The sequence below is a fragment of the Larus michahellis genome, chromosome 4 (assembly GCF_964199755.1).
Source record: "Larus michahellis chromosome 4, bLarMic1.1, whole genome shotgun sequence".
Lineage (NCBI taxonomy): Eukaryota > Metazoa > Chordata > Aves > Charadriiformes > Laridae > Larus > Larus michahellis.
The window spans coordinates 54,479,459-54,504,674 of NC_133899.1; the positions used below are offsets into that span (position 1 = coordinate 54,479,459).

The 25,216-nt window shown below is 45.2% G+C and overlaps 1 protein-coding gene across 2 annotated transcripts in view; it reads left to right on the top strand.

The window, feature by feature from the left end:
* Nucleotides 1-6,520: 6,520 nt before the first annotated feature.
* PLEKHH1 (pleckstrin homology, MyTH4 and FERM domain containing H1) overlaps nucleotides 6,521-25,216 on the top strand; it is a 56,926-nt gene continuing 38,230 nt past the window's right edge. Inside the window, exons 1-4 of one of the 2 annotated variants that reach the window (XM_074584892.1) lie at nucleotides 6,521-6,650; nucleotides 15,562-15,737; nucleotides 21,515-21,577; nucleotides 24,619-24,768. In XM_074584892.1, the coding sequence (XP_074440993.1) occupies nucleotides 15,597-15,737; nucleotides 21,515-21,577; nucleotides 24,619-24,768 (354 nt within the window). In that variant the 5' untranslated portion in view covers nucleotides 6,521-6,650; nucleotides 15,562-15,596. Of the gene's footprint in view, nucleotides 6,651-10,032; nucleotides 10,321-15,561; nucleotides 15,738-21,514; nucleotides 21,578-24,618; nucleotides 24,769-25,216 lie in introns of those variants that run through there. The other variant, XM_074584891.1, reaches the window with a different exon arrangement.

The window sequence follows — 25,216 nt, forward strand, 5'->3', positions numbered from 1 at the left end:
CTGAGAAGCAAAATCATTTTGGGCCAAACATAAATGGTAATAACTGTAATGTTAATTTTTCCTTATAAGAAAAAATCAAGGCTGAGAGGAGACAAGTTTCTTGCACAGAAACATCAGGCTTGAATTTTGATCTGTTACAGGGTGGGAGTAGGTCCAGCTTTAACAAAAATCAGAAAAAAGTCTTAAGGTGCTTAGTGGATTTGCACCAAAGAGAAAACTGGTTCTTTGAACTAATGCCTGAACTAAACACAGCTAAAGTATGCAACCATTGGCCTAAGAACACCACTTCCTATTCCCCTGCACAGTCTCATGTGTTTTGGTGGTAAAACAATCCAATGTTTATCTCCTTTTCAGGAACAATTGCCCAAGTGCCCCCTGAGTCAGGTTTATATGATAACATGCGCACCCTCAGACATCCATGTCTCAGAGACATGGTTGGGGGATTAGTCTTAGCACCCCTCCAACCCAGAGCCCATAACAAATCTATGGCCATTCATAGTTTCTTTCCCCTCTGACTCCTCAGAGCTGTATCACCACCATGATGCTCCCTAGGAGCAGCCAGGGAGTACCTCACATTTGGCTGATCCAAGGTTTCTGTTTATTTCAGCTGAAGAAAAACCTCTATTAGCTGTAATTAGCAGAAGGCCTAAACTGTGCCAACACACAGTTGTGTTTATGTCTGACAGAGGGCAATGATTGACTTTCCCACTGAGAAGTTTGTTTACCCGGTAAGACAGAACTTGCTAAGCTGTAGAGAAAGAAACTGAGAGGTGCCGAGTATGTAAGGCCCACGGACAATGGCCAAACGCAACGAAACACTGTGAAATCTTCCTGAAACTATTACCAGATAAATCTTCCATGCTTGTAGGAACTTGAAAACCAATTTAAAAGAGTGTGAGTTAGTGATGTCATATTTTAGAAGAATGACAGAGGGCTTTATGGGCGCAGGTGAGCCTGGCGACCACCCTGCCAGAAGATGTGTCCCACTGACTCTGCACCCTCTATGCGGCCCGTTTTCCCATCGGAAACTGTACACACAGAAAAGTCAAACCAGACAAAGGCATCGCCCGTCCTCAGGACCCCCGTTTTCGGTGGGTTTCCTCGATATATCGAAGCCTCGAATGGAACGCGCCCCGAGGAGAGACCCGCCCGCGACAGCCACCAGGTGGCGCCAGAGCACAGCGACGGGGGGGCGGTGAGGCGGGGCGGGGCGGGGCGGGGCGCGGCGCGAGCGGCCGCCGGCCGTTACCAGCCGCCGGCCGTTACCAACCGCCGGCCGTTACCAACCGCCGGCCGGGGCAACCGGTCCGCCTCGGCCCAGCGGGGACTACTGTGTGTGTGTATGCGTGGGTACGTTAGTACATATATATACCCACATAGATATATAATCTTATCCATATGTTTTAAAATCACTACACTTCTGACCAAAAGAAAACCCCAATGGGAAAGGTGGAATTGAACCCCCCCTGTTTAAATACACCGAGAAAGGCCTTGCCGGAGGGGCAGCTTTGCCCACGGCTGCCTCAGGGAGAGTGACTGTGCTGAAACCCCTCCAGTGCAGAGGGGGCCTGGGGCACCCGCTCACCCCCTCGGTGGCTTCCCTGACAAGCTTCCCGTCCTTCTCCTCCTCCTTCTCCCTCTGCTCTAGATAGAATCCCCGGAGCTTCATTCACATGCTGTCCCCACCATCATGATGCCAAGTGCAAATCACCCTCCTTCTCTTGCTCCTTGACCAGGATTTCCAGAATGGCCAGAGAACTCGCACTTCCTGGCTGACCGAGCATTTGCAGGCTGAGTTCTGACCTCCTACTATGTGCAATTAACACTAATTAAACAAGTAATTAGAAATTACCCCATGATATCCTTTGCAGAAGGTCCTAACTCAGTTTTGTGTTGGAGCTGCTCTAGCCCTTGTAATTAGCCATCCATCTAGTGCTGTTCTGTGTCCTGGCATGGGTTTCTGGGGGCACAAGGAGGCATGGTTCATCTCTACACCAGGACTGAGGTTACAGGGCTGCCTTAGGGCAGGGAAGGCAATTGCTGGGGGAGGGAGAGGCCAGGCAGCGACCTCAACTCCAGAAGCTCCTTCGCAAGGTAGGACGGTGTGAGGAAATGCATGGGAGTCTCCCCTATGGCAGCAGTCAGCGCAATGAAATCCAAGCACCGTTGAAATCTTCAGCCAAGGTGACAGGTTTCTCTGACAAGGATTTTTGCCTCGGGCAGCGCATAGAGTGAAAGACAAGTTCTAGATCAGTCCCCGAGCCTCCTAAGGAGTGCTCAAAATCAATTGGCACCTTTTTCTGGTCACCCTGTTGCAGGCACCCTGAGACCAGTTTTCAGAGATACCTAACCCTTGAATTTCCCGGCACCTTTGAAACCGAGCCAAGAACACTTTGCCCAGAAGCAGAGGCACACAAAATTAGGTTTCCTTTTTAAGATGCTTGTTGGCTGTGTTTGAAAGCCGTCTTATCCTTTATCAGTTTTACCCTTCCCCTCCTCCAGAATTTTCTGGAAATCTTAAACGCCATCACAAAAATGATGCAGATCAGAAAAGCCACCCCTCCACCCATTCCCTCCATGTCCTTTCATCCTGGCAGTTGCGCTGTTCGTCAATTGTTGCTGCATGCAAGGGGGTGGGTGGGTATCAGGCAGGCAGGCACCTCCTAACTGCATGGGGAAGAGTGTGCTGAGTAACGCTTGCCGCTTTTGTAATGGAGAAGAGGGCAGGGTGAGATCTTCAGGGCAGTGGGTGAAGTCTTGGTGACAGGATACTGTGGTGGAAAGACTGTGAATTTATTCCTTGCACATGGATGGTTTCCCTCTATGACCAAGATGAAAGCTTTAAGATTTTGTCCATGTGCTTTTAGATGTGTGCATGTTTTCTCTTCCTTGCTATATTTTCTTTTTCATACCTGTATATGTGCTTGCATGCTGGGCCACGTGGTGACACATCCTGGGTTCCACATCAGTGCTTCCCACTATAACCCCGTCTAGTCAAAGTGCTATCAGACACCACTTGCTTAGGTTGCCTGGTGACCCATTTGCCACTGCTGTCCATTAAAACCAATTTGCAATATCATTTGAACCTGCCTATGCGTGTCCAGAGAAGGGCTACAAAGCTGGTGAGGGGTCTGGAGGACAAACCTTATGAGGAACGACTGAGGGAGCTGGGGTTGTTTAGCCTGGAGAAGAGGAGGCTGAGGGGAGACCTTATCACCCTCTACAACTACCTGAAAGGAGGTTGTAGAGAGATGGGGGCTGACCTCTTCTCCCTGGTGACAAGTGATAGAACAAGGGGAAACGGGTTCAAGTTACGTCAGGGGAGGTTTAGATTAGATATTAGGAGACATTTCTTCACTGAAAGGGTTATTAAACATTGGAATAGGCTGCCCAGGGAGGTGGTGGATTCACCATCTCTGGAGGTGTTTAAAAAAAGGGTAGATGGGGCACTGAGGGACACGGTTTAGAAGTGGCTCTTGTCAGGGTAGGCTAAAGGTTGGACTCGATGATCTTAAAGGTCCCTTCCAACCTCAACAATTCTGTGATTCTATGATTCTATGGCAGCTTGCAACACCTACAGGTGGGAGTTACTGCTTTGAGCTGCTACTAGCCCTTTGGGAATGGTACAGCAATGCTTTCCTTGCCAAGTTGGTGGGGGAAGCAATCCCCAGGACTGACCCCAGAACTCAGCTAACAGTATAAAAGCAGGGTTGTCACCCCTTCCCAGCCACAGGCGCTGTCACATCCTCTTATTTGTCTTCCAAAAGAGATCTGTGCTTTTCTGCTAGTTTTGTGGATCACCATGGAAACTGGCAGGAACAAAGCCATGCCAAGGAGGCTCAGCAACTGCTGCTCTCAGAGTACTTTGGGGACCTCTCCTGTGGAGAGATGGAGTCCTCTCCAAGGCTGCTCACCTGCAGGTGACCCCTCCTGTGAGAAGCCGGCAGAGGGATCTCCGTGGGGGCTTTCGATGTTTCCAACCCCCATGTGGGAGTGAAATAATTCCTCCCTTTACACAACGCCTTGACAAGCCTGAAAGATCCCAGAGCAGAGATCATGAACATCTGGGAGCTGTGTGCCTGGCACCAGTGTGAGACCAGGAAAAGAGCCAGAAAAAAGCTCTCCAGCTAACATAGCCTCCCTCCTTGCACTCCCATGGAGGACAGCCTGCCCGCTGGTTCCAGCAACAGAGGCTCTGTGCATAGGAGTCCTACGGCAGGGATCCATGTTCTTCTCCACACCCCATCCTGATATCTGGCAGCTGTAGGCATGACTTCAGTGCAGGATTGCGAAGGCAGCCAAAACCCTTCCCACAGACTAGCCCCATCTCTTACTAGTGTCTTCTCTCCCTCACTCCCAGCCAGTACAGGCCACCCTACTGGTTGTGCAGAGACATGGATCCTCCATTAGAGCACAGTGTTTTGTGCAGCCTTTCCTGATCTCACCACAGAGCTGCCTGGGTGCCCGTGCTGAAGTTCTCAGATCAGCACCCAAACAGAGGGCAAGCTGGGACCTACTTTACTCTTTACTGAAAGTATTGATTTAACAATTCTGGAAATGGAATTTTTCCCCAGCTCTGCCATAGGGGTAGCGCAGGGACAAGGACAACCCCTTTTCCTGGCCTACCCAAACCTCTTCCATCCAACAACTTTTTTCACAGCTGTAGTGGGGATCAGACATGAGTTCACTCCCCATGATTCCTTCTGGTCTGAGGTTTTTTTTTGCTGAGAAACTGTTTGCAGTGATGGGTGGATGCAGAACTATAATCAAGAATATCAGTAATAGAGGTCTATGCTATACCATGGAGCTCCTCTGGCAACCTGCAGCACACACTATTGCCTCCTCAGCGCTCACTCCTAGTAAACATGTCCCTCAGACAGTTGATGTTTACGAAGTGGGCTGAGATGACCAGTTTGTCTATGGACTGAGCAACACTGCTGCTGCTTCTCAGAGGGTAGCAGGTTTTTATTTCTGTTACTTGGCTTGAATTCAAACCAGTAATCTATAATCTGTTCCCTTCTCCCCACATGGTTTAGGTCTCTTTCCCTGGTGCAGCTTTTCGCACCGTGCTTCAGGAACCAGCTCTGTAAATAGGTATTCACCTGGCATTTCACAGGAAACCTGGGGAAGCAAAATGACCATAGGCTGCTGCCTGTTTTGCCTGAACTACACTCCTGGGAGGCCAGACCTGCTGCTGCTGTTCAAGGAGGCGTCAAGGGATACGGACTCTCCCTTGCAGCAGCAGAACTGTGGCCATCACTCACATCACTGGGGCTGCAGGAGCAGCAGGTCCAGCTCTCCAGGGCTCTCCCTGATTCCTTCCAGCACCTTGTCCCAGCTTCACCTCCCTTCTTTCTATGCCTCCTTTTCCTTGGCAGGAGCATCCAGGGCCCTCATCCTTAGGGTAGCAACATTCAGTTTTGCACGTGCTCTTGAGCCAGCTCTGTCCGCCTAGTTGCAGCATCTGGGCTTGATACACCTTTCCTGTGAGATACATCATTTATGGCATCACTTGCACAGCAGTTACTGCTGTACCCTGTGGACTCAGGAAAAGATTCAAAGCATGCTGTGGTATGTGGGAACCTTATGGGCTGCATACCAGCCAATGTCAGACACAGAAAGACCACACAACCCAAATACACTTGCAAGGGCTGTTTTCCTTCTCCTCAGCCTGCAGACTCCAACATGCTGTCCTCCTTTGTGCTCCCCTGTGGAAAAGGGGACACACAAGCATGCTGATAACAACGCCAAATTTACTTTTTAAACTCCAGTTGTCTAATCTGTGACCTAGATAAACATAGGAGAATACGAGCATTAGAAAACATTCATTATGGTGAGAAATGTTAAATCTGTGTATTTTATAGAAAAGAAAGATACGGTTTTTGTCACAGACTACTTTAATGGTAGTTGATGGCTTCTTAATCTAGCAGAAAAAGACCTAAAGCAATGTGGTACTTGGAGGCTGAAATTGGAGAAATCCAGAGATGAAACAAGGCATGAGCTATTAATACTGAGAATAATGCTGGAGTTAGCACTGGGATGACTCCCTAAGGAAAATGGGAATTCTCCATTGTTTTGCTGTGTGCCAGTCAAGACTGTATATGCAAAACATATGCTCTTGCTCAAGTTCTGGCTTGAATGGTGCACACGAGTGTCTTTATGTCCTGTGTGTGAAGTGTGATGAGATGACCATAACACGATCAAAACCAGCTGACAAAGTACTGGAGGGGAATGGTTTCCTGGCCCTCCCACTGGGTCCTCCCACGAGCAACTGGTTTATGCAGTGAGGTGATCCACAGCTGCCAGTCTCTTATTTTCTGCTGCATGAACTTGTCATTGCTGACTAGATGAGAAGCAAGGCAGAAGTCTGCAGGTCTGTGTTGTGTCTGTCAGCACATTGCAAGCCCAGGAGAAAAAGAGTAAGAGAACTAGGCACAAAGGCCATTTTCAACTTCTTTATTCCTCTAATATAGGTGGAATTTAGAGAACTGCGATATGAAGCCTAAGTTCCCTGTGGAGAGACACAAGTGCCTCAAACAGGCATCTCAAGGCACTGTCTTGGTTTTTTGCAAGATTTTTCCCACATAGGATTGAGCCTTCAGGGGGCTCTGACACATCAACTTGGTCTGGCTGATGTCCTTGCCCCTTTGGTAAGTTTTCAGCAGCACCGTGTCTAGAACGTAATGCTTTCTCCCACCTGCAGAACTATGGCAACTTTGCTTACTAGAGACAGAGTTTCTTCTGCTCTCATCTCCTGACACCTTGTTCTCATGTATCTTTTTGTCCTTCTATTTAGGTATCTTGGATATGGGGCTCTTAACAAAGCAGCCTGTGCTTGTGTTGTGATAACGGTAGTCTAACATGCCAAGCTAGTTCTCTTGGATCTGCCAGAGAGTTTGTTTTGTCAATAAGATATTTGCTGTTTATAGTAAATTTTATTTTTTGCTGAATGATTTGTCTGCAAATTGTAAAAACCTGATATAGAGTGCTTGAGCAGACATATTAAAGATAACTCCCAAGGGAAATCACTTGGGAACTGTGAGATACTACAGGCTGTTCTTACAACCTTCTCCCTCTGAAGTAAAAGCAATTTTTCTATTTGCATTATTTAATAGAACCACATTTTTAATTAAAAAATTTAAAATAATAATTTTGTTAAGTAATTTAACAGAAGCAACAGAAGGCACAAGGAGGCACGGCTTTGTAGAATATCTGCATTAAAGAAATGGCAGCAGACAGTTGTGTGAGTGCTGATGTGGTTCTGGGACTCCAGGGGTTAAAGCAAGGTGTGTGCAGGCAATTCTTGGGGAGGTACTTTGTATAAAGTTCAGTGGCTGAGGAATGTCCTGGCAGTCAAGCTTCATTGCCTGGGAAAAACACAAGGCCAGATTGACATTTCAGTTAGTGATACAATCCTGTTGGCTTTGCTGGTACAAATGAGAGAACTTGACCATTGCTTTTAAAGAAAGAATAAAAATACCTCATAAAATTCAGATTAAGAAATATTGTGGTTGCATGCTGTGGCTGAAAGGAGTCAGGAATAGGGTGGGGAGCATGAAGGGAATAGCTCCTTTTCCCATTTTGTCTTTGGCCAGCCTCAGTTCAGGAGGGGACTCTGTAAAGCATGAAGCTCCTTTTGCCCTCCAAAATACCTATAGGGAGCCACAAATCATGTTGGTTCTGGTTATTACAATTCCTTCATCACTGGGAGTAACAATTAATACAGGCACACCCAGAACATACAGACTGGAGACCACTGGAGTCCCTTCCACTGGGAATTGCTGGAGAAATCTCTTTGGGTGACACTGTCCCAACAGCCAGCTCCATCTCAGTCTGTATTCCTGCCTGTCCCTGCTCAGCTGGCCGAATGGGAGAGCTCCTCGCCAGATGCCCTTTTCTTTTCAGTTCTTTGCCTGTCTCCACTTATTGCTTTGGCCATCTCTGCGAAGTGCTATCCTGCTCTCTGCCTGCACCAGCTCTGTAATGCATGCTTTTGTCTTTCAGCTAGAGAGGAACAGGCAGCTTCATTCAGCCAAACTCCCATGAAACTGTAAACGGATGAGAAATCTAAAGTGAAACAATCTTTAGGGAACTGCAAAGTCCATGGTGTCTTTGGAAATCTGACTACTTTTGGATAATGAGGTATAGGTTTCAGAGTCTTTAGTCACTCCAGCCTCCAAATCTTGACTTTCTGTTTTTAGTTATATTTCAATATTTTATGCACTTAATCACATCACATCACATTGCATCAGTCTTTTTCTTTGTGCATGGTGATTTGCTACTCATTGTTTCTCTGCAGAGTCACCAGTGCAAGCACACTATCAATGTGAGGAAGGACTTTACAACAAAAGTTCAATAAACTGCAGATCTCGGACCAGGCAATATCCGTAAGCCAGATAACCACACTTAAGATCTTGTTTAACCATGCCTAGTGAATAGGGTTGCTTACAGTACTAGGAGATAATTTTGTTCAGTTATTTTTCCTGCTTCCTCCATAGATCATTTCAAGCCTGTTTATTTCAGACTGCCCTGTTTTGCATGGGCAGTCTCAACGAGAGCCAAAGCACGGTTTCAGACCACTCATGGATCTCTTATAACCACTCAATCTTTTTGGTGCAGCCCTTCCCCAACAAGCCACACGCACTTGCTAGAGGACAGGAGACCACCTTTCATGGCGGCAAAGCAGGCCATGTCAAAGGCACATGCAGGTCGGGCAGAGAGAGACATGTCAGCACGACTGTCGTTATCCCCGCTGAGGAAAGCTTCACAGAGAAATTTTTAAAGTATCTTTGATGAAAGTAATGTGCCTGATGATGGAATAAGTAACAAGTAGTTTGCTAAACATGAACCAGAATGAACGACCTTTCACTGAAACATGCTGGTCTAAGACCCAGAGCCCTGGGGACGTTTGATCCTGGAGCCCCCATTTGGGGGTCCCTTTCGCTCCCATGTGGCCCCCTGGTCTGCTCGGTGCCACGAGATGCCCAGGGGTGGCAGTGACCGGCCGGTGGCAGAGCCCAGCCGCAGCAGCAGCACAAGGCTGTGTGCGCACACCGGCTCCCAGTGGCCAGACACTCATCAGCAGTGAGATCGCCAGCTCTGTTTGAGTAACATGGGTAATATATATTCATATAAGTCAATATATATTCATACAAGGGAATGCTGCCTGTAAAATGGCTCAGTAAGCAGTGGCCCTATCCCTGAATAAAATATTTTATGTGCTGGCAGCTATCATTAGAAATGCTTGAAGCCCCAGACTTGTTTGTCTGAGCCTGAGCACGTGGGGCAGGATGGTGTCCTCTGGTCAGGAAAGCCATCGTTACACTAATTTGGTTTTCATCTCTACCCTGGCACCAACCCCATGGCCTGGGGCTGCCTACAACCAGTGAAGGGTGCTCCAGCTGGAGCCTGGGACACTCCACCAGCCCCTCAGGGCCTGTGGTGGGAGGTGTGGGCAGCATGGTGCTGTGCGTGCCAGCTCCCCACCTGGCTGCTCTGCAGAAAACACTGCTGTGTTTTCCATGGAAAACACATTTTCCCTCAGGGCTGGAGCTGGTTCAGGAACATAAGCTTTGAAGGCTGGGAGATGACTGCAAGGGGGATCCCAGGTGAGAAGGGCCCAACACCAACGCTTGCCCGTTTGGCAGGCCCGAGGAAGAAGCCTGCAGCCGCCAGCAGCTCTGCCCAGGGGTTCCTCCAGTGCCGTTTGCCCAAAGGCGCTTGGCAGAACAAGATGGCTGCCCGGCGCAGGGGGAGCAGGGGCGCTCCCGCCTGAGGGGGCAGCGGGCAGGCGCTCCGGGCGGCCGCTGGGAGCCCGGCCCGTGGCGCCTCGTCAGCACCGGCCCGTTCTCCTCACCCTCGGCATCGGTGGAAGCCCCGGAGGGTGCGCGGTGGGCGGGGAGGGGATGTCTCCGCCAGGGGCAGAGCGCGGCTGCGGCTCCTCTCCTGCCGGGCCGCCCCGGCACCCGGGGCAGGGCGCTGCCCGCCCCACCTGCCTCGCCGCCGAGCCCGAGAAGGGGTTAAAAGCCCGGGGCGGGTGATGTCAGTTCCTGCGCTGCTCGGGAGGGCCGGCTCTGATATTTGAGCCGGGCTCTCCCGCTCGAAGGAAAACGGAGGGAGAGAGAGAGAATGGGAAAGTGCTGAATGGGACAGAAGCCGCGCCGGGCACCTGCCTGCCACCCGGCGCCGCGCAGCCGCCCGCGGCGAGGGCCGGCACCGCCGCGCTCCCCGCGGCCGCGCCGGGTCAGCAGCCTCCGGACGCCGCCGGCTGCGGCTGTCACTGTCCCGCTCCTCCGCGGCGACAGCCCCGCGCCAGCCAAGGTGAGCGCGGGCGGGGAGGCGGCCCGGGCCCCCGCCTCGCTGCCGAGGGAGGTGCCGGCCGGCCGCCGGCCCTCTTGTGGGGAGAGGGTGGTCGGGGGCTTTGGAGGGTTGGTCTGTGCCGAGTTGGCTGTGGTGGCCTTTCTCCCCCCGTTTTTCCTTCTTCAAGGTGACGGTAAGGGGACTGACGGAAGCGTTCTGGGGGGTGATGTTGTGTCATCTCTGTTAATTGAGGTTTGCTGCTTAAAATGAGTAGGTTTGCCTTCGGGTCTGGGACTTTGGTCCCTGAAGCTGCATGGAGGAGGTGTGTGTGTGGGGGGGGAACGGCGACACGCGGGGAAAAAATGCAGCTCCAGAGTAAATCCGTGTAAGTCCCACGGTGTCTTCTGTCTTCCTGGTAATCCTGGGTGTGCGGGGAAGACCTCTGCAGGCAGAGTGACAAAACCAGAAGCCCTCTTCCTGCCCTCTGGCACTTTTACTAGTCAAGCCACCTGCGCTGATATAGAGGGAAATTTGAATTTTTTATTCTTTTTTTTTCCTTGCCCTGTCTCTCTCCAAATCTTGCCCTTCGCACAGATTGTCATGTTGTTTTTTCCCCATGCGCTGCACATCCCAGCCACACTCCTGAATGGGAAATGACCCTGTGGCTGAACAACTCCAATGGCCTCAGGGTTAAAAAGCTGAGGGATGAAACTGGTTGTGAAGTGGAAAATGAGATGACTGGAGGCAGGACTTCATTAATAGTATGGGATTTCCACACTGACTTTTGACCATTGCCCATACTGCCGACCTTCTTGGTGTTGATGCAGTGACATCGGAGGAAATCTCTCTCCCTTCATGTGTTACATTTGTCACATTTCTACTGATTCCTTTCATAGTAAGGTGGCAGCTAAAAGTTAGAGCAGTATTCAGCTCCAGTGTTCAGGCACGGTCTGGTGCATTTTAGTGGCAGGTGCTAAGAACTGCACTCCTTCTGGGCTGGCTGAATCCCCTACAACAGCCTGGGTAAACTGATTCCTCAGGTGAGGGGACACATTTGAAATACGGAAATACTGTTTCACTTGTCTACATTGTTTGCACTGAATGAACAAAGCTGTAAAGACTTCATGTGCATTTATATCTGCACCTGAAAGTCTTCATGTTGATTAATTGCTTTTTATTCTCAGAAGGCTTTTCAGGTGGAAATATACAAAGTCTCTGAAGTGTTTTGAATTCTAGTCTGGATCCACATCTGGGACATCAGCTGATTCTAGTCTAAAACCAAAAAAAACCCCATGACATTCTGGTATAAATTTTACCTTCATCAGAATTACAACTGGATATGGGCACTCTTAAGTAAATATATTCATATTTATTTTGTATATAGCATTTAGTGTCAGAACTGTCTCTGATGTTGATCAAAACTTACAGATGTAGTCAAAACTGAGAATTTCATGTCTGCATTTAGCAGTTGGTTCGGTCGTTTTCCCCCCACTAAGTTCTAAGGACTTTGTAGGTCCCGTTATCTTCACTGGAAGTTGTTTGAGACTTAACACTGAAAATCAAACCGCTCTTTAAGAAGCGTCTGTATGCATTTAAGAATGAAGTTTTGAAAATCTCAGCTTGTTCAAACAAAGTGTCTGTCTCCTATTTTCCAAGTTGCTAAAGTAAGAATACTGCACCTGAAAGTATCTGATTCCCAACTTCTTCATATGCCAGTTGGGAAAAAAACCCGAACAGTTTTATATAATCCTATAAATATGTTTTATATAACCATATAATTTCTTTATCTGATATGAAGAGTACCACTATCAGGGGGACAGGGGGAAATAAAAGAACTTAGTGGATTAAGATGGTTAAGAATTACAAAAAAATGGCATATGAAATGGCAGGTCCAGTAGTAAGGATTTAAAGTCACTCTGTCAAAATAAAGTTGATATTGAAATTCATAAGGTACAGATGAACTGCTTATGTGTAGGTGAATGAGGGAGAAGGAATGTTGGCTTTAACAGTAAGTGAGAATTCAGAATAAATTTGAAGTTGTAAATAAAGTTGCATTTTACGTGTAAATGTGAGACATTGTGATACAATATCTTTCTTTGAAAAAGTGTAAGGATTTTGCTAGAGAGAAAAAAACCTGTAATTCTAATCTCTGGCCTTCAGAAATCATTTGTTATGATGACACATGGGGAAGTTATTAATTTAAGTGGAGGAGATGGGGATCGATAGAAGAATGTCAAAGATAGTCAAAGAAATGACAAAAGAGAATGTGACAACACCGTGCTGAAGGGGGGCTGTTAGAAGGTAGGTATTTTACTGGAAGAGCTGACAGACCCAGGGCATTAGTAAGGGTGGGATAAACTCTAATGACACAAAGTAAAATCGCACAAAGTAAAAAAGTAGTAATAAAGTGGGCATAAAACCTGGGAGAGCACTATTTAGAAACAGCATAGGGTAACCATGGGCCTGTTTTTTGCAATGGACTATAGTACGGAGATCCTTGATCTTGTGGGGATCTGGCACAGAGCTGTGCTTTATTAATCTGTTCCAGTATCATTGTAATGAGCCCCCTGCACTCCCATGCCTGGCATTTGCAAAGACAAAGACAGCTGAGATTCCTCTGCTCCAGTTGTGTTGGATTGTCTGTGAATCTCGACCACCAGTGCAATGTGGCTGTAAAAAAGGCCAATGCAATCAGGTGAGGTATTCCCTAGGGGAGTGGAAAGTACTAAATGCCTTTGCATGAGGTTTTGGTGAGGCTGCATTGCTGCCTTCCAGATGCAGTTGTGATCACCCATGTCTATGAAGGGGAGTAAAAAAGATAAAACCCAACTCTTTTATATGATGCGCACTAAAGCTGGATCAGGTGCAGAGGGAGAGTCATGAGCTTTTCTTATGAGACTAAAAGAGCCCCTTGTCTCTAGCCTTGCAAAATGAGGTCTTTAGGGAGAAGCTTTTGGTATCTATAAATATACCAAGGGGTAAATATGAGGGAGGGAAAAAACTAGCTAGGCTGAAGGGCAATATTTTACAAGAATGAACAGATACAAGCTGGTTATGACTACATTTATGCTGGTAATTAGAAGGTGGCTCATTAGAGGGGTGAGGTTCTAGAACAACAGGAATAGTGGGAGCAAAACTGCCTGCACGGTTCTAGGGAAGGCTGCATTCATTTATGAAAGGGATTATATGATGCATTTGTCTACAGTGAGAAGGAACGAGACTTGATGATTCAGGACATCTATCCCAGTCTTAAACTTCCTATTCAGAACAGGGTATTTTAGTTCAACTAGAAGTTATGGACTATCTGAGGAAATTACTTTTGCTCTGGCGTAAGCTGTGTGGTAAATAAGATTCATTTTTTTTTTGTGCCCTTAGAGTTTATCCCATTCATTCGTATGTGCTCTTTGGACTTAAGCTCTATGAATAAAAACTAAAATCTCTTTATACCTGTATGAAAGAGAACAGAATTTCATTTGAGAGCTGAATTACGATGTCCAGAACAGAGTTAGCTGTAAACAAACTTATGGCGTGGTAGGATCCTTCCATGACTTAGTGCACTCTTGGCTTGAGAAGGATGGATAGCACTACTGTAGAGGGACACCCTACAATGTTGTGAAGTGTGCCAAATATAGCCTGGTTAAATGCCTGACAAGGAGCTAGGGCTAGAGATTAGATTGATGCATTGGACTGGGCTGTGGAAAAGGATGGCCTGCGTATTTCTGTAACGCTGGAGGTGCACTGCTTGTAGAATTCTGGTCTTCCTTCCTATTGCAGAGTGTTTTCAGTGATTCAGTACCAAACACAAGTTTTAATTAAACCTACCTTCTGACCTGGAATAGGATTTCCCAAATTGTTCTAAAGGCAGGTAACTTGCTGCCTGGAAAACTTTCTATTACTAAACAAAGCAACCTGTATATAAAATAACTTAGGGGTAATGTTTCTAGCTAAAGGGTATACAAATGTGTCTTCCTTAACTCAGAACAGCAGGGATATAGCTGGATAGAGTGGCTTGCACTTACGTGCACTTATATGCACAATTATGTATACTTACACTATTATGTGTACTTAAGGTAACTTGAATCTCAAGTCTTTTACATGCAAAGTATGAGCCAGATGTCCTGGGGAGTGGGTACAACTAGAGGGACATCTTAAGCTTTCCCACTCTGCAACGGCAGATGTAAAGGCAAAGAGGCTGAGTGGCTTCACTGTGCTCTACCAAGTCTTGACCTGTTGCTTTGGCCCCAGTTCAGGAAAGCACCACGTTTGCCTGTGAGCAGGTGCAAAGTTCCTTTAATAAGTATGGGTTTCAGTGTTTTGATGAAGCTGATGAACTAATAACTGTTCTGGCTTTGTAAACATTTGTTGTTGTAGGGTTATACAGCTGGCTGCTGAACTGCACACACTGACTCCATACTATAAACCCGTTTGTGAGTGCTGACAAATGCCTGGATTTTGTTACAGACACATATTACCTACATTTTACATATCTTTTAAAATGAGCACAAAGTGTCTGAAATGTCTAAACAGTTACTGAGTAAGAAAATAAAACAACTTCAAAACCCACAGCTTTTTCCACTTTGTGGAGCTGTATCTCTTGATGTCTACAAGGACTTCAGTAGACCTGCATGTTTTGTCTTCAGCCCCAGCTTATTCCTGTCTGGGATCTCTGTATGTTTTAACAGAGTGATTGTTTAGATACTGTGGTACAACTGCTCTGCCACTCTTCTTCTGGACTGACTCTATCAAGTAGTTAGGGGATGGGAACACTGTTATTTCATACATCACATCCTCTTAACACAGTCTGTATGAGATAAGGCACTGGTGCCCCAAGTTAATAATGGATGTGTGACCCTAGTTACGTTGAAGAGGTTTTAGTGACTTGAGAGTTTACAGCCATACTAGTACAAAGGAGGCAGGAGTAAAAATACTCCTAGTGTATAGGTAGATGATAAGCAAGGCTGTAAGGATGGCAGTAAGGCTGTTTGTGGAATATACAATATGATGCATTAGTAAATTATTTACTCACTCTAAAGGTAAAAGTTTATTTGTATATTTATCTGTTATCCATTAAAAGAGTGACCTCTGGGAGAGGGCAATATCAGTAACTTGGGATAGTACCATTTCATCTTCTGCTTGCAAGAGAAATGGTCTTTGTTACCAGTCCTGTAAAAGGGACCAAGGATGACTAGGCACAAGGGGTGAAAAGTTTGCCCACCTAAAATACATTGTTTGAGGGGTTTTTTTTTCCCTTCTCTTCTGTAGGATTTTTAGAGCACCTCAGACGACAACCCAAGTGGATGATTAACTTCACAATGGCAGAACTCACCATGGAGAATGGTAGCTGTAAGGACTGGCAAAAGCGATGCCTTGCGTTGGAGTCCCAGCTCTTCAAATTCCGCTTGCAGGCAAGCAAGATCCGAGAGCTGTTAGCTGAGAAGGTGAGGCAGTGGCGGCGTCTACTTTGCACTGAGTTATGGCATGAAAGCAAAGAATCCCTAAACACTGAACTATGCAATAAAACTCTTACTTGCAGTGTCCTTGATTAGAGTATGTCATTGCACTCTGCTTATCACTTGAATTACAGAGATGTGCCTGTCAGAGTGATGTAAAGTGGCATTAGTGAAAATAAGAATTTGGCCTTGTTTACTGGAAAATCACCAGGTATTTGGAGTCTGGAAAACTGGAAAACACTGTACCAGCAGGATTCTGGATATCTAAAGTGACTGAGGCAGCTGCAGAGCAAAGATGGCTATTTTGAATAAGAACAGCAGGATCGGGACTTGGCTGGCAATAGAAAAGCTTACATGAGTGCAAACTATGGTGTAATGTTAAAAGACTGGACAAGGCAACATCTACTGCCATAGTGTTAGAATAACATCGCATATCCAGTCAAAACATTCTGGGGATACTGAAGAGCAGGACTGAGATATTTTGAGATCTGGATGTCAGAAACTTGCGTGGCATCTGTTGTTTTAGAGGCATCTCATACTAATCTCTTTCAAGTGCACTAAGTGAACTCATTTGCAATCCTAGGGGAGAGGACTGGCAAAGATTTGAGGGGTTTGGTGTGGTTTTTTTGTTTCCATCATGATGTGGATTTTTGGTGTTTTTTCTTCACCTTAAATTGAGTTATTTTTCAATTTGAATTAAACCTTTTTCACTTACCTCTAACTTCCATAAAATCCAAGTTTGTAGGTTGCTGTGGGGTTCCTTCTTTGTTTCAAAATATGGCTTACATTATCACAGTCCAGTCCAAGATTGCTCAGATATTCAGTTACTATTGGAAAGTGAGAACAGTTCTTTCAGTCACAGTTTGCTAATGAAGTTGAAACCTTTACAACTGACTGCAGTTTTCTCCAAATGCGTTTAAGCTGTACCTGATGACAGAAATGTTCTAAACTCACTTTTGCTCCATTTTGTATTATGTAACTTTTATGTGTATATTCTTGTTTGCTTTTGGATGTAAAAAAATCCAAATGACACCCACTTCAGAATGGAGCAGTTTTCATCCTTGGTTTCACTGGAATTACGTTTTCCCTAATGCTGTATACTGCATGAGACATTCATTCTACTCCTCATATTTTAAGAAATTATGCAACTCTGAGTGCCTTCTTCATCTTTTCAAGGTAGCTTCTGAGATGGACCTTAGTGACTACTTACCTTGGAAAACATTGAAAGTGGTCATACAGTCCATTTAGATAAAGATGCATTAAAGAAATCATGTATAGATGTGGCGCAGGTCTGGTAAAGACAACACGTACTCATATGCAATACTTTATATTTGCTGCATTATGGAATCTGTGACCTTGTGCTTTATTAATTCCTGCTTTGAGAAACTTCCTGATTACCCCCACACAAAACAAAGAAACCCATCTATCAGACTTTCTTTTTGGAGAACAGGCTTGCCAGAGATCTTTTGACTGTCTCTTTAGGGAGGTTTTGTGGGCCACGGCAGAGAATGAAATTGTCATCTGCTGCAGGGGGCTCCTCAAGGAAGGAGCTTGACTGCCATTAGTGCAACCTTTCAGTCAACACGGTGTTCCCTTTGTTAAGATTAAGAAGCAGCTTGGTTCAGTGATCAGGTTACTCTGTAACTACATGTACAGTGCCGTTGCAGGCTTACTTGAAGGGTCAAAGAGCTAGTAGGTTTGCAGTTCCCTACTCTGAATGTCATGTGGGAAGGGGAGAGCCTCAGGGACTGTGGACCAGCTCCAGCAGACTCTCCTGATGCAGGTGGACTCGAGGCACTGGAGCAGGTGCTCCAGGACACAGTGCTTATGCTGAGCACTATGCTGAGCACATAGGACATTAGGAAGTGTCCTATGCCTCAGGTTCCTGACTGCTCTGCAACGACTTTTGCTCAGAGACCCTCCTTCCCTCCTCCTTAGTTGCCATAGGGCTCCTCAGCAGTCACAGCAACTGGGGCTCCTGTCCACACTGCATCCTACTTCCCCTCCGATGGGCAGTGATGCAGAAACGAAGGAGGCGCATGCTTTATACATAGTGATGCAAACTCCAGGGATTTTTATAATGTATTTTATAGCAACTGTGATTTATTTTTGTTCTTACGGTTCTATCTGTGAGAATGAAGAGATTCAGACATATTTGAAAGAGTACTGCATTTTCAAAAAGGCTTTTTGAGGGAGTGGGGGAGAAGAGCCTGAAAAACATGAAGTGGGCACAGTTTAAAGCTGTGTTGCCAACCTGTGGCGAGCATTGCCCCTGAGATCCTCTAATATGGTCTGCAGGACCAGGAAAATTAATTTTGGGAAAAAAAAAAGTGGTTTTGCCAGAGAAAGTGAAGAACAATGTTAATAGCAGTGTGATAGTTACTCACTGGCTAAGTTGTCTCAGGGGTCTGGAAGCTGCTGATTGAAAGGCTTGAAAACCAGATCCTCCATATTTTAAATCAGTCTTTGTAACCAATTTTATGTTTTTAAGGCACACTTTACTCTTTTAACTCTCAAAAAAACCAGAACCACTCATGCCTGGCATTGGTAGTACAATGTGCACTAACACTTTAAATACTTCAGATTTTTAAAATCCGCTTAGATTGAATAATCTAGATCGCAGTTCAGAACATGAGGAATTTAAAACACAATGGTTTAACTGCCAGTGCCCTAGTTCACATGGTGTGAACTTCTGTGTTGGTAGCCCAGTCTTAGCTCTCGAGCGGTGCTGCCCAAGCTGTGCAGAGCCTGGCTGCCGGTCAGTGTGGCAGAGGAACCCCAGCCCCTGGCCTCCAAGACAAAGCTCTGCCATCCTGCTGGACCCCACAGGGCACAAGACCCCTGGATCCTGCCTTGTTGTGGACATCAGCAGGGATCTGGTCTCTTTGGAAACCGGCAGTTGTTTCCACTCTGACTTTCTTGTACACACACAAAGAAAGGGATACTCCTCTGTTGGTGAGCGACATGGCAGGCTGTTGCCTTGGCAGCAAGATGGCCTGGTTAGGAGTGAGCTCTGGAAGAGAACAACAGGAGGAAAATGAGGCTAAGACATGCAGGAACTTTTTTCACTCCGTTTTATTTAGCTGTTCTGAGCCATCAGGAGAGGGAGATCCTGTGTGAATGGTTGATAGGAGGATCTTTTGCAGCTTTTAGAGGGGCCATCTGGGTAGCTTTTAACCTGCTCCTGTCTTACTTCAATAAACAATGACATTTGGAAAAAGCCTCTTTTGTCTCATGGGAGCATGGCAATACAACTGGGCCTGTTTCTCTCCATACGAGCTGCCTGGGCTAAAGTTGGGGAGAAGAGTTACTTGAATTTGGCTTGGTCTCTAAGTTTTTTATGTGACCTGGGTCAAGTTGCTTAGTAGCATTTGTCAAATTATAAAGCATTTTCTATGAAAGGACCCATGTAAATACCAAGCATTATTATTAATTCATTGAGGGATTTGAAAGAGCCTTACAAGCATGAATGTATTAAATCTGAATGCGCTGCAGTGAGACAGCTGACACTGGGGATGAGTGAAGTAATCATTTTGTGTACATGGGAAACACAGCAGTTATTTAACAGTTCATAGTAGGACAACCCAACAATGTTGTACAGGAAGTTAAGAAAAGTACAAGTTCATTTAAGGCTACGGAGGGAATTAGTGTGACAAAAGTAATTGATTTGACTGGAACTTAGCCAGGTCACCCTGCTTGCACAAGAAGTTTCATAACTCTTTAGTGATCAGGAATGGTCCCAACATACATCTCTGTTCTGAGGAGGAACCAGGACTGCTAGCAATGCAAGCCATGAGGCTAGGACAACAAGAAGTTTTTCAGTCAGAACAGTGCTGTCTTCTTAAAATAACCTGAGTCTTTCATGGGGATTGCCCACCTTGTGGAGGATTAAATTATTAGTCTAAGAGGATCGCCTTTGGGAAAAGGCCCAGAGATTCATCTAAAGTCTGTGCTGTGAATATAGACCCTGTGAATTAATCAGAAAACTAGCAGAGGACATTGATGCTGCAGCTGCTGTCATAAATAGTAGTCTTTGTTTCACAAGGTGTGTTATGTCTCCAGTTAGCATCTGTCTTTCACCAATATATTTTGCTGCTACGTGTCTGTGGTGATGACTACCCAGAGACTAATAGATAAATGCATGGGTAGATCATTGTTCCTAATGGACACAGACTCATGTTGTAACCCAGACCACTTCTATCAGTGTTATATTGCCTCGAGCTCAGTCTCTACCAAGAGTCTCAGAGACTGTGTCTTTGGTCAGAGGACCTTTGGCCGTCTATGGCCTTCAATGGCATTTCTCTGTTCCTCTGACAAAGAAATGTCCTTAATTTGGTTATTAAACTCCATAAACTGTGATGTCCTTTCTTGCTTGGCTGAAAAAGCAAACCTGAGAGGTATCATGCTAAATGTGGCATTTTCTTATCTTCATGGTTTGAATTGGTTATGGCGTGGCTTTTTTAGTTATATGACCGTTGAGGTGTCTGCATTTATGTACCTTTCTGATACGTTTGTCAATAGGTGTCTGTCTGCTTTTATGATCAATGTATATGTATGAAAAGGAGAGCTGTCTTGTTGTCATCTGAAGGAAAGGAAATGGAAACACAAGAATTCTGACATCTCCATTCTGGGTGATCAACCCAAGAGGAATAAGTCCCATTTTCAGAAGTATTGGTTTGGTCCTCATAGTGGCCAACTTGGACACTTGACTCCAGTGCTTTATCAAGAATCATAAAATGCATTGGAGAAAGAAGGAGCTCAGTGCCCTTTATAATCTGTTTTCTGCTTGAAGCATGATTCTTCTTACCTTCTGAAGCTGCTTCTATGTTGTTCCTTCATTAGTAAAACACAAGTAAATGCTGGAAACTGTGTGAAGCATTCCTCAAATTTTGCAGCTTAGTGGATGAAAGTTAGCGTCACTGACTTCATATTACTGGGCTTAAATCTGAGACCCATCGAAGCAGGGCAGGTGGTGGAAGATGACCTTGCAAGTACTGGGTGAGATCCTAAGTTGCTATTAAAAAAGAAAAAAAAAAAAAAAAAAGGAACCTGGGCTCTGGCAGTAAGTTGTTAGAGGAACCCCAGGTACATCTGCATTTCACCAAGAATGAGGTGATTTGTATACATTTAGAATAAAATTCTATTCAGTGTCCTTTGACTTGAATAGCAGCAATGCTCAGATAAAGAATCACAGAAGTGTCAGTTTGCAAAGCTCTTTAAAATGAAAAGAAGCATAGGAAAATTAAGATCATTGTTAATCTTTTCAGTTATTAGCCTGTGATGCTTTTGAAGCCAACGTGAAGTATTCATTGGTTATAATGTGGCATTGTAGAAAACCTGCTGTGAGCTTTCCAAGATGTATTCATTTTTATTTACCATTGTTAATGAATCCTAGCTGAAATAAAAACAGGAAAGAATGGCTTGCTGTAGACAGGCTTCTTGTGGGACAGCCCATGGTGTATAAATTGTAGAGATGGGGTCAAGTCTTTGGGACTATTCCCTTGACCCGTGTAATGAATGATGAAGCTTACTAATGAGAAAACAGTTCCGGTAAATTCAAAGTAGAGCAAAAGACTGGAAGAGGTCAAAGGCTTTTTTTTTTTTTTCCCCTGATCAAAGCTGTCCAGTTAACCCCAAAGATGCCAAAAATCTGTAGACCTGCACAAGAAATGGAAGATTTCTGGGTAAAACAGGCAAATTTCCAGGTGATGTTGATTTATTTTCTTGCTTTCCATGTCTTCCCTCCTTCTCTTCTGGCTCTGAAGATGCAGGAACTGGAACAGAGAGTGATGGAAGCAGAGCAAAGAGCTGAGGATGCAGAGAAACAGGTAAGAGATTCTCTTATGGTTGCTCTGGTACAAGCCAAGCAGGAACTTACTCTACATACCTTCCAGTCTGGCACACAGACAGCACTCTGCAGTGCTGTGCTCTGCTAGGGAAACGTTGATTTACAGTGGTGAACGGATTTTCTGGTTTACTTCCCAGTCTTTGAGCCTAAGCTACGAAGAGGCGCCTAAATAGGTTCAACCCTAAGTGAAAACCAGCACCTTATATCTGCCTCTCGGCTTCACAGTCTTTACCTTCTCATCCATGATAGGCATGCTTGGCTATGGAAAAGGAAGGGGATGTTGTACTTCAGGATTAAAATGCAGAGATAGAGCTGCTTGGCAGGTCCTCAGAAAACAAATATTTAAGAGTACTGGTATGGACTTGTCTATAGGTAGAGAAGGTTCTGTGAAAGAAGTAAGGGTGTGTTTGCAAAACCTATCAGTTGTTTTGTACTTCCTTTTTAGTACTTACTGCTCTGGCTCAGGAGCCCATGGAGAAAAGCAGTAAGAGCTGGATTCATCGCATATTACTGTAACCATCTAAAAATTAGGCATACTGTCTAAGCTAGTCCTTCTATGCTTCTTGAATAAGGGAGAGAGATAGAGAGACTTCAGATCTTGAACACGCTATAAATAATAATGGACCTTTAGGAAGCAGACTGTTGTACAGTCAGCACTGTAAGGAGTATTATAAAAACAAAAGAGCCAGGAAGGGCCAAATGGTCTGAGCTCCTGCATCACTGCAGACTACTGCTGAAGGGAAGGTTTGAAGTAAATCAGCTTCCTCCAGCTGAACAAGAGCTGCAGGACTGAGCATTGAGTCAGAGATTAAAGCGCAGAACTAAGAGCCATGCAAGATGGCCAAGAATGGCTGTCAAAGAGGAATTCAGTAGTGAAGGACTGAATAGGTAGTGTTATAAGCACTGGAAAACATATTGCCTAGGAATCAAGAACTTGAAGCACCCAGAAAGGTATTCTGTCTGCAGAATGTACTATTCCATGCCAGTTTGATATTGAGATCAAGATTTTTTTTCTGACCAGCTTAAATATAGGAAAGGTGCTATGTCTAGTCATTGTGCTGTTGGCCTCTATGCTAGATCAGCAATTGCCAACCAAGAACAAGAGTTGTTTTTGAGAGTGGTATCAATAAGTCCACACCCAACCAAGGCAGGCAAAAGTAACTGTGTCACTGGGACAGCACCAGCAGGAAATAGAGTTATTGCCACAGGCCAATGAAGGAGGTTTCATACAAGCAGATACCTCAATGATAGGAGTAGAGTGTCCATGAATATGGTGAGATGCAATGACAGTAAGGGAGCAGATGGAGACCAAGTCAAATCTAGGTCAGAGAACAGTCGAGAAAGGGAAAACTTGGCTGGGAAGGTATAGGAGAAATGAGGGTTGCCTTCACTCACCTGCCTCCGGCAGTTCTGCAGCCATCCTAAAGACTAGCAACCCTCAAAGTTGTACGGTCTGCCTTTCCAGCAGCCCTATCCACATCCAGAGATAAGTGTTCCTAGAGAAATACTTCATAGCTGCCTGACAGCCTGAAGAAGTGACAGCACAAGGAGTAGGACCATTCCCTTCCACTAACAAGTATATTCGCCATGAATGAGAAGCAGCTGACAAATGAGAGGGCTCCACATCAAGTGTAAAATCCCTTGTTATCTTTCTCTCCAGGAGTCTGGGGGGGAGTTGGATTTGTTAATTCAATGGGCTCCCTGTAGCTGCCAACCTCAATTAAGGAAATCACATGTTTGCAGTCCCCTCTCTGAGCCTCTAGTACAGAGTCAGCATTTAGGCATCAGACAGAAAGGAGGGGCCATTTCTTTTTACTATAATCACCCTAAACTCTAATGAAAACACATCCGACTCAGCAGGCTTAGTTTTCTGGCTCGGATGTTGGGCGCCTACCTTTCTGATTCAGTATGAGGAAGAGGCAGTTTGCTTCTCTGCCTAATGCAGGCAGACAGGAGGACAAAACACAGCTTCTGCAAGTATGAAGTGTAGGCTGCTCAACAGAGCATGAGTAACTCTCTTGCACAGACTCTGTGAAGTGCTCAGATCATTGCCTGTGTTCTGCCTTCCTGGTTCCAAACTCATGCAAAATTAATGGTATCTGGTGTTGGTTTCTTTGCAGATTTAGTCTCTCTGGGATTTGTTGGAACCAGTTATTTTCCCATGCTGCAATTAGCAGGTTTGAGTTAAGTCGGTGGAATTCCATTCACTTTTAGAAATGAAATCTTATAATCCATTGCAATAGGATGAGGTAATAATAAAACAGACTGGCATATCGAGAGACATAGGCTTTGGAGAAAGCAAAGAGGTTTTAAAAATTTGCTAAAAATCTGAAAGGCTCCAGCAGCAGCTAGATTTTGGTGCATTGAAACTTTGTCTGTAGTGAAGGAACATTACATTGGTGCTTCTCCTGCTGAGATGGACAAATGTTGGCACTAGCAGGAGCTTCTGAAATAATCTAACATGGTAGCTCCTTCGCAGGTCTGGAGACAACAGTTGTCAGAAAGCCAGAAGTTGCTGCAACATTGTCTAAGTTAAGGGGATAGGAGAAGGAAGTAACTCTGTAGTACATTTCCCTATAGAAATCTTGACCTGAAGCAAATGGACAGGATTTTGTGATGTATACCTTGATAGTGAATGGGGTAAAAAGCTGACCATGGTATTGCAAAGGAGAAAAATGTGGTGTACCTTGCCCATATGTCTATGTAGCCTATAGTGCCTGCATGGTCTCTTTTGGCTAGTAGTGTGCAAATATTCAATGTGTGCAATTCACAATGTGTTTATCTGTTCATGGTTCAGTTTGCATCTGTTACTGCTTCAGCATTACAAATGAATGGACAATGTTCTTTTCACATATGTGGATATAAACCGAGTGTGACTTGAAGGTTGGGTTTTTTTCTTCCTTTCTCAACTTCAAAAATATGAAACCCACAGATACTCTCAGTTAGGGTTTTACCACTAAACAAGCAGCTCCTTCATATGCATTGTTTCAGTTTTTTATCTCCCTCTGATTGTTCTTACAGGTCAGGGTTATGGAAGAGAAGATAAAACTAGCCAATGTGAAGACTGGTGAATCAGACAGCACTCTGCACAGGAAATACCAAGAGTTGATGGGCACAGTGCAAAGAAAAGAAGATCTGATCAAAAGATTGGAGACACAGCTAGCAAAACAGGTAAAGATATTTTCTACAGGGAGACCTGTAGCTTTCGTGAGTTGGAGGGACTCTGTAATGTATGTTTCAAAGGTACAGATTATGTCTCCTTTACATATTAGCCTCTCAGTTGCCTTCAGATCAGCAGTAAAATGATTCCCTGCTCAGTGCAAGATCCTCCTTCCTTTCTCTTTTCAGGCAAAAACATCCATGCAGTCTCAGTAGCCCTTGTCTCTTCATTATGGGAGACTGGTCAATGTCCTTAAAGGACTTCCTTATGTTAGTGTTGAGTCAGTGTTGCAACCCTAATTGTAATGCTAGAGTTGTCATAGTATTTCTCTGGCTTCCTAGCATATAGATTGCTCTCCAAAATCATTATGTAGCCCACCTGTGACATGGCATATGCTGCTTCTTGGGAAGGGACTTTTACCAGTCTTCAGCAATTGTTTAGCATAGTTCATCTCTTGTC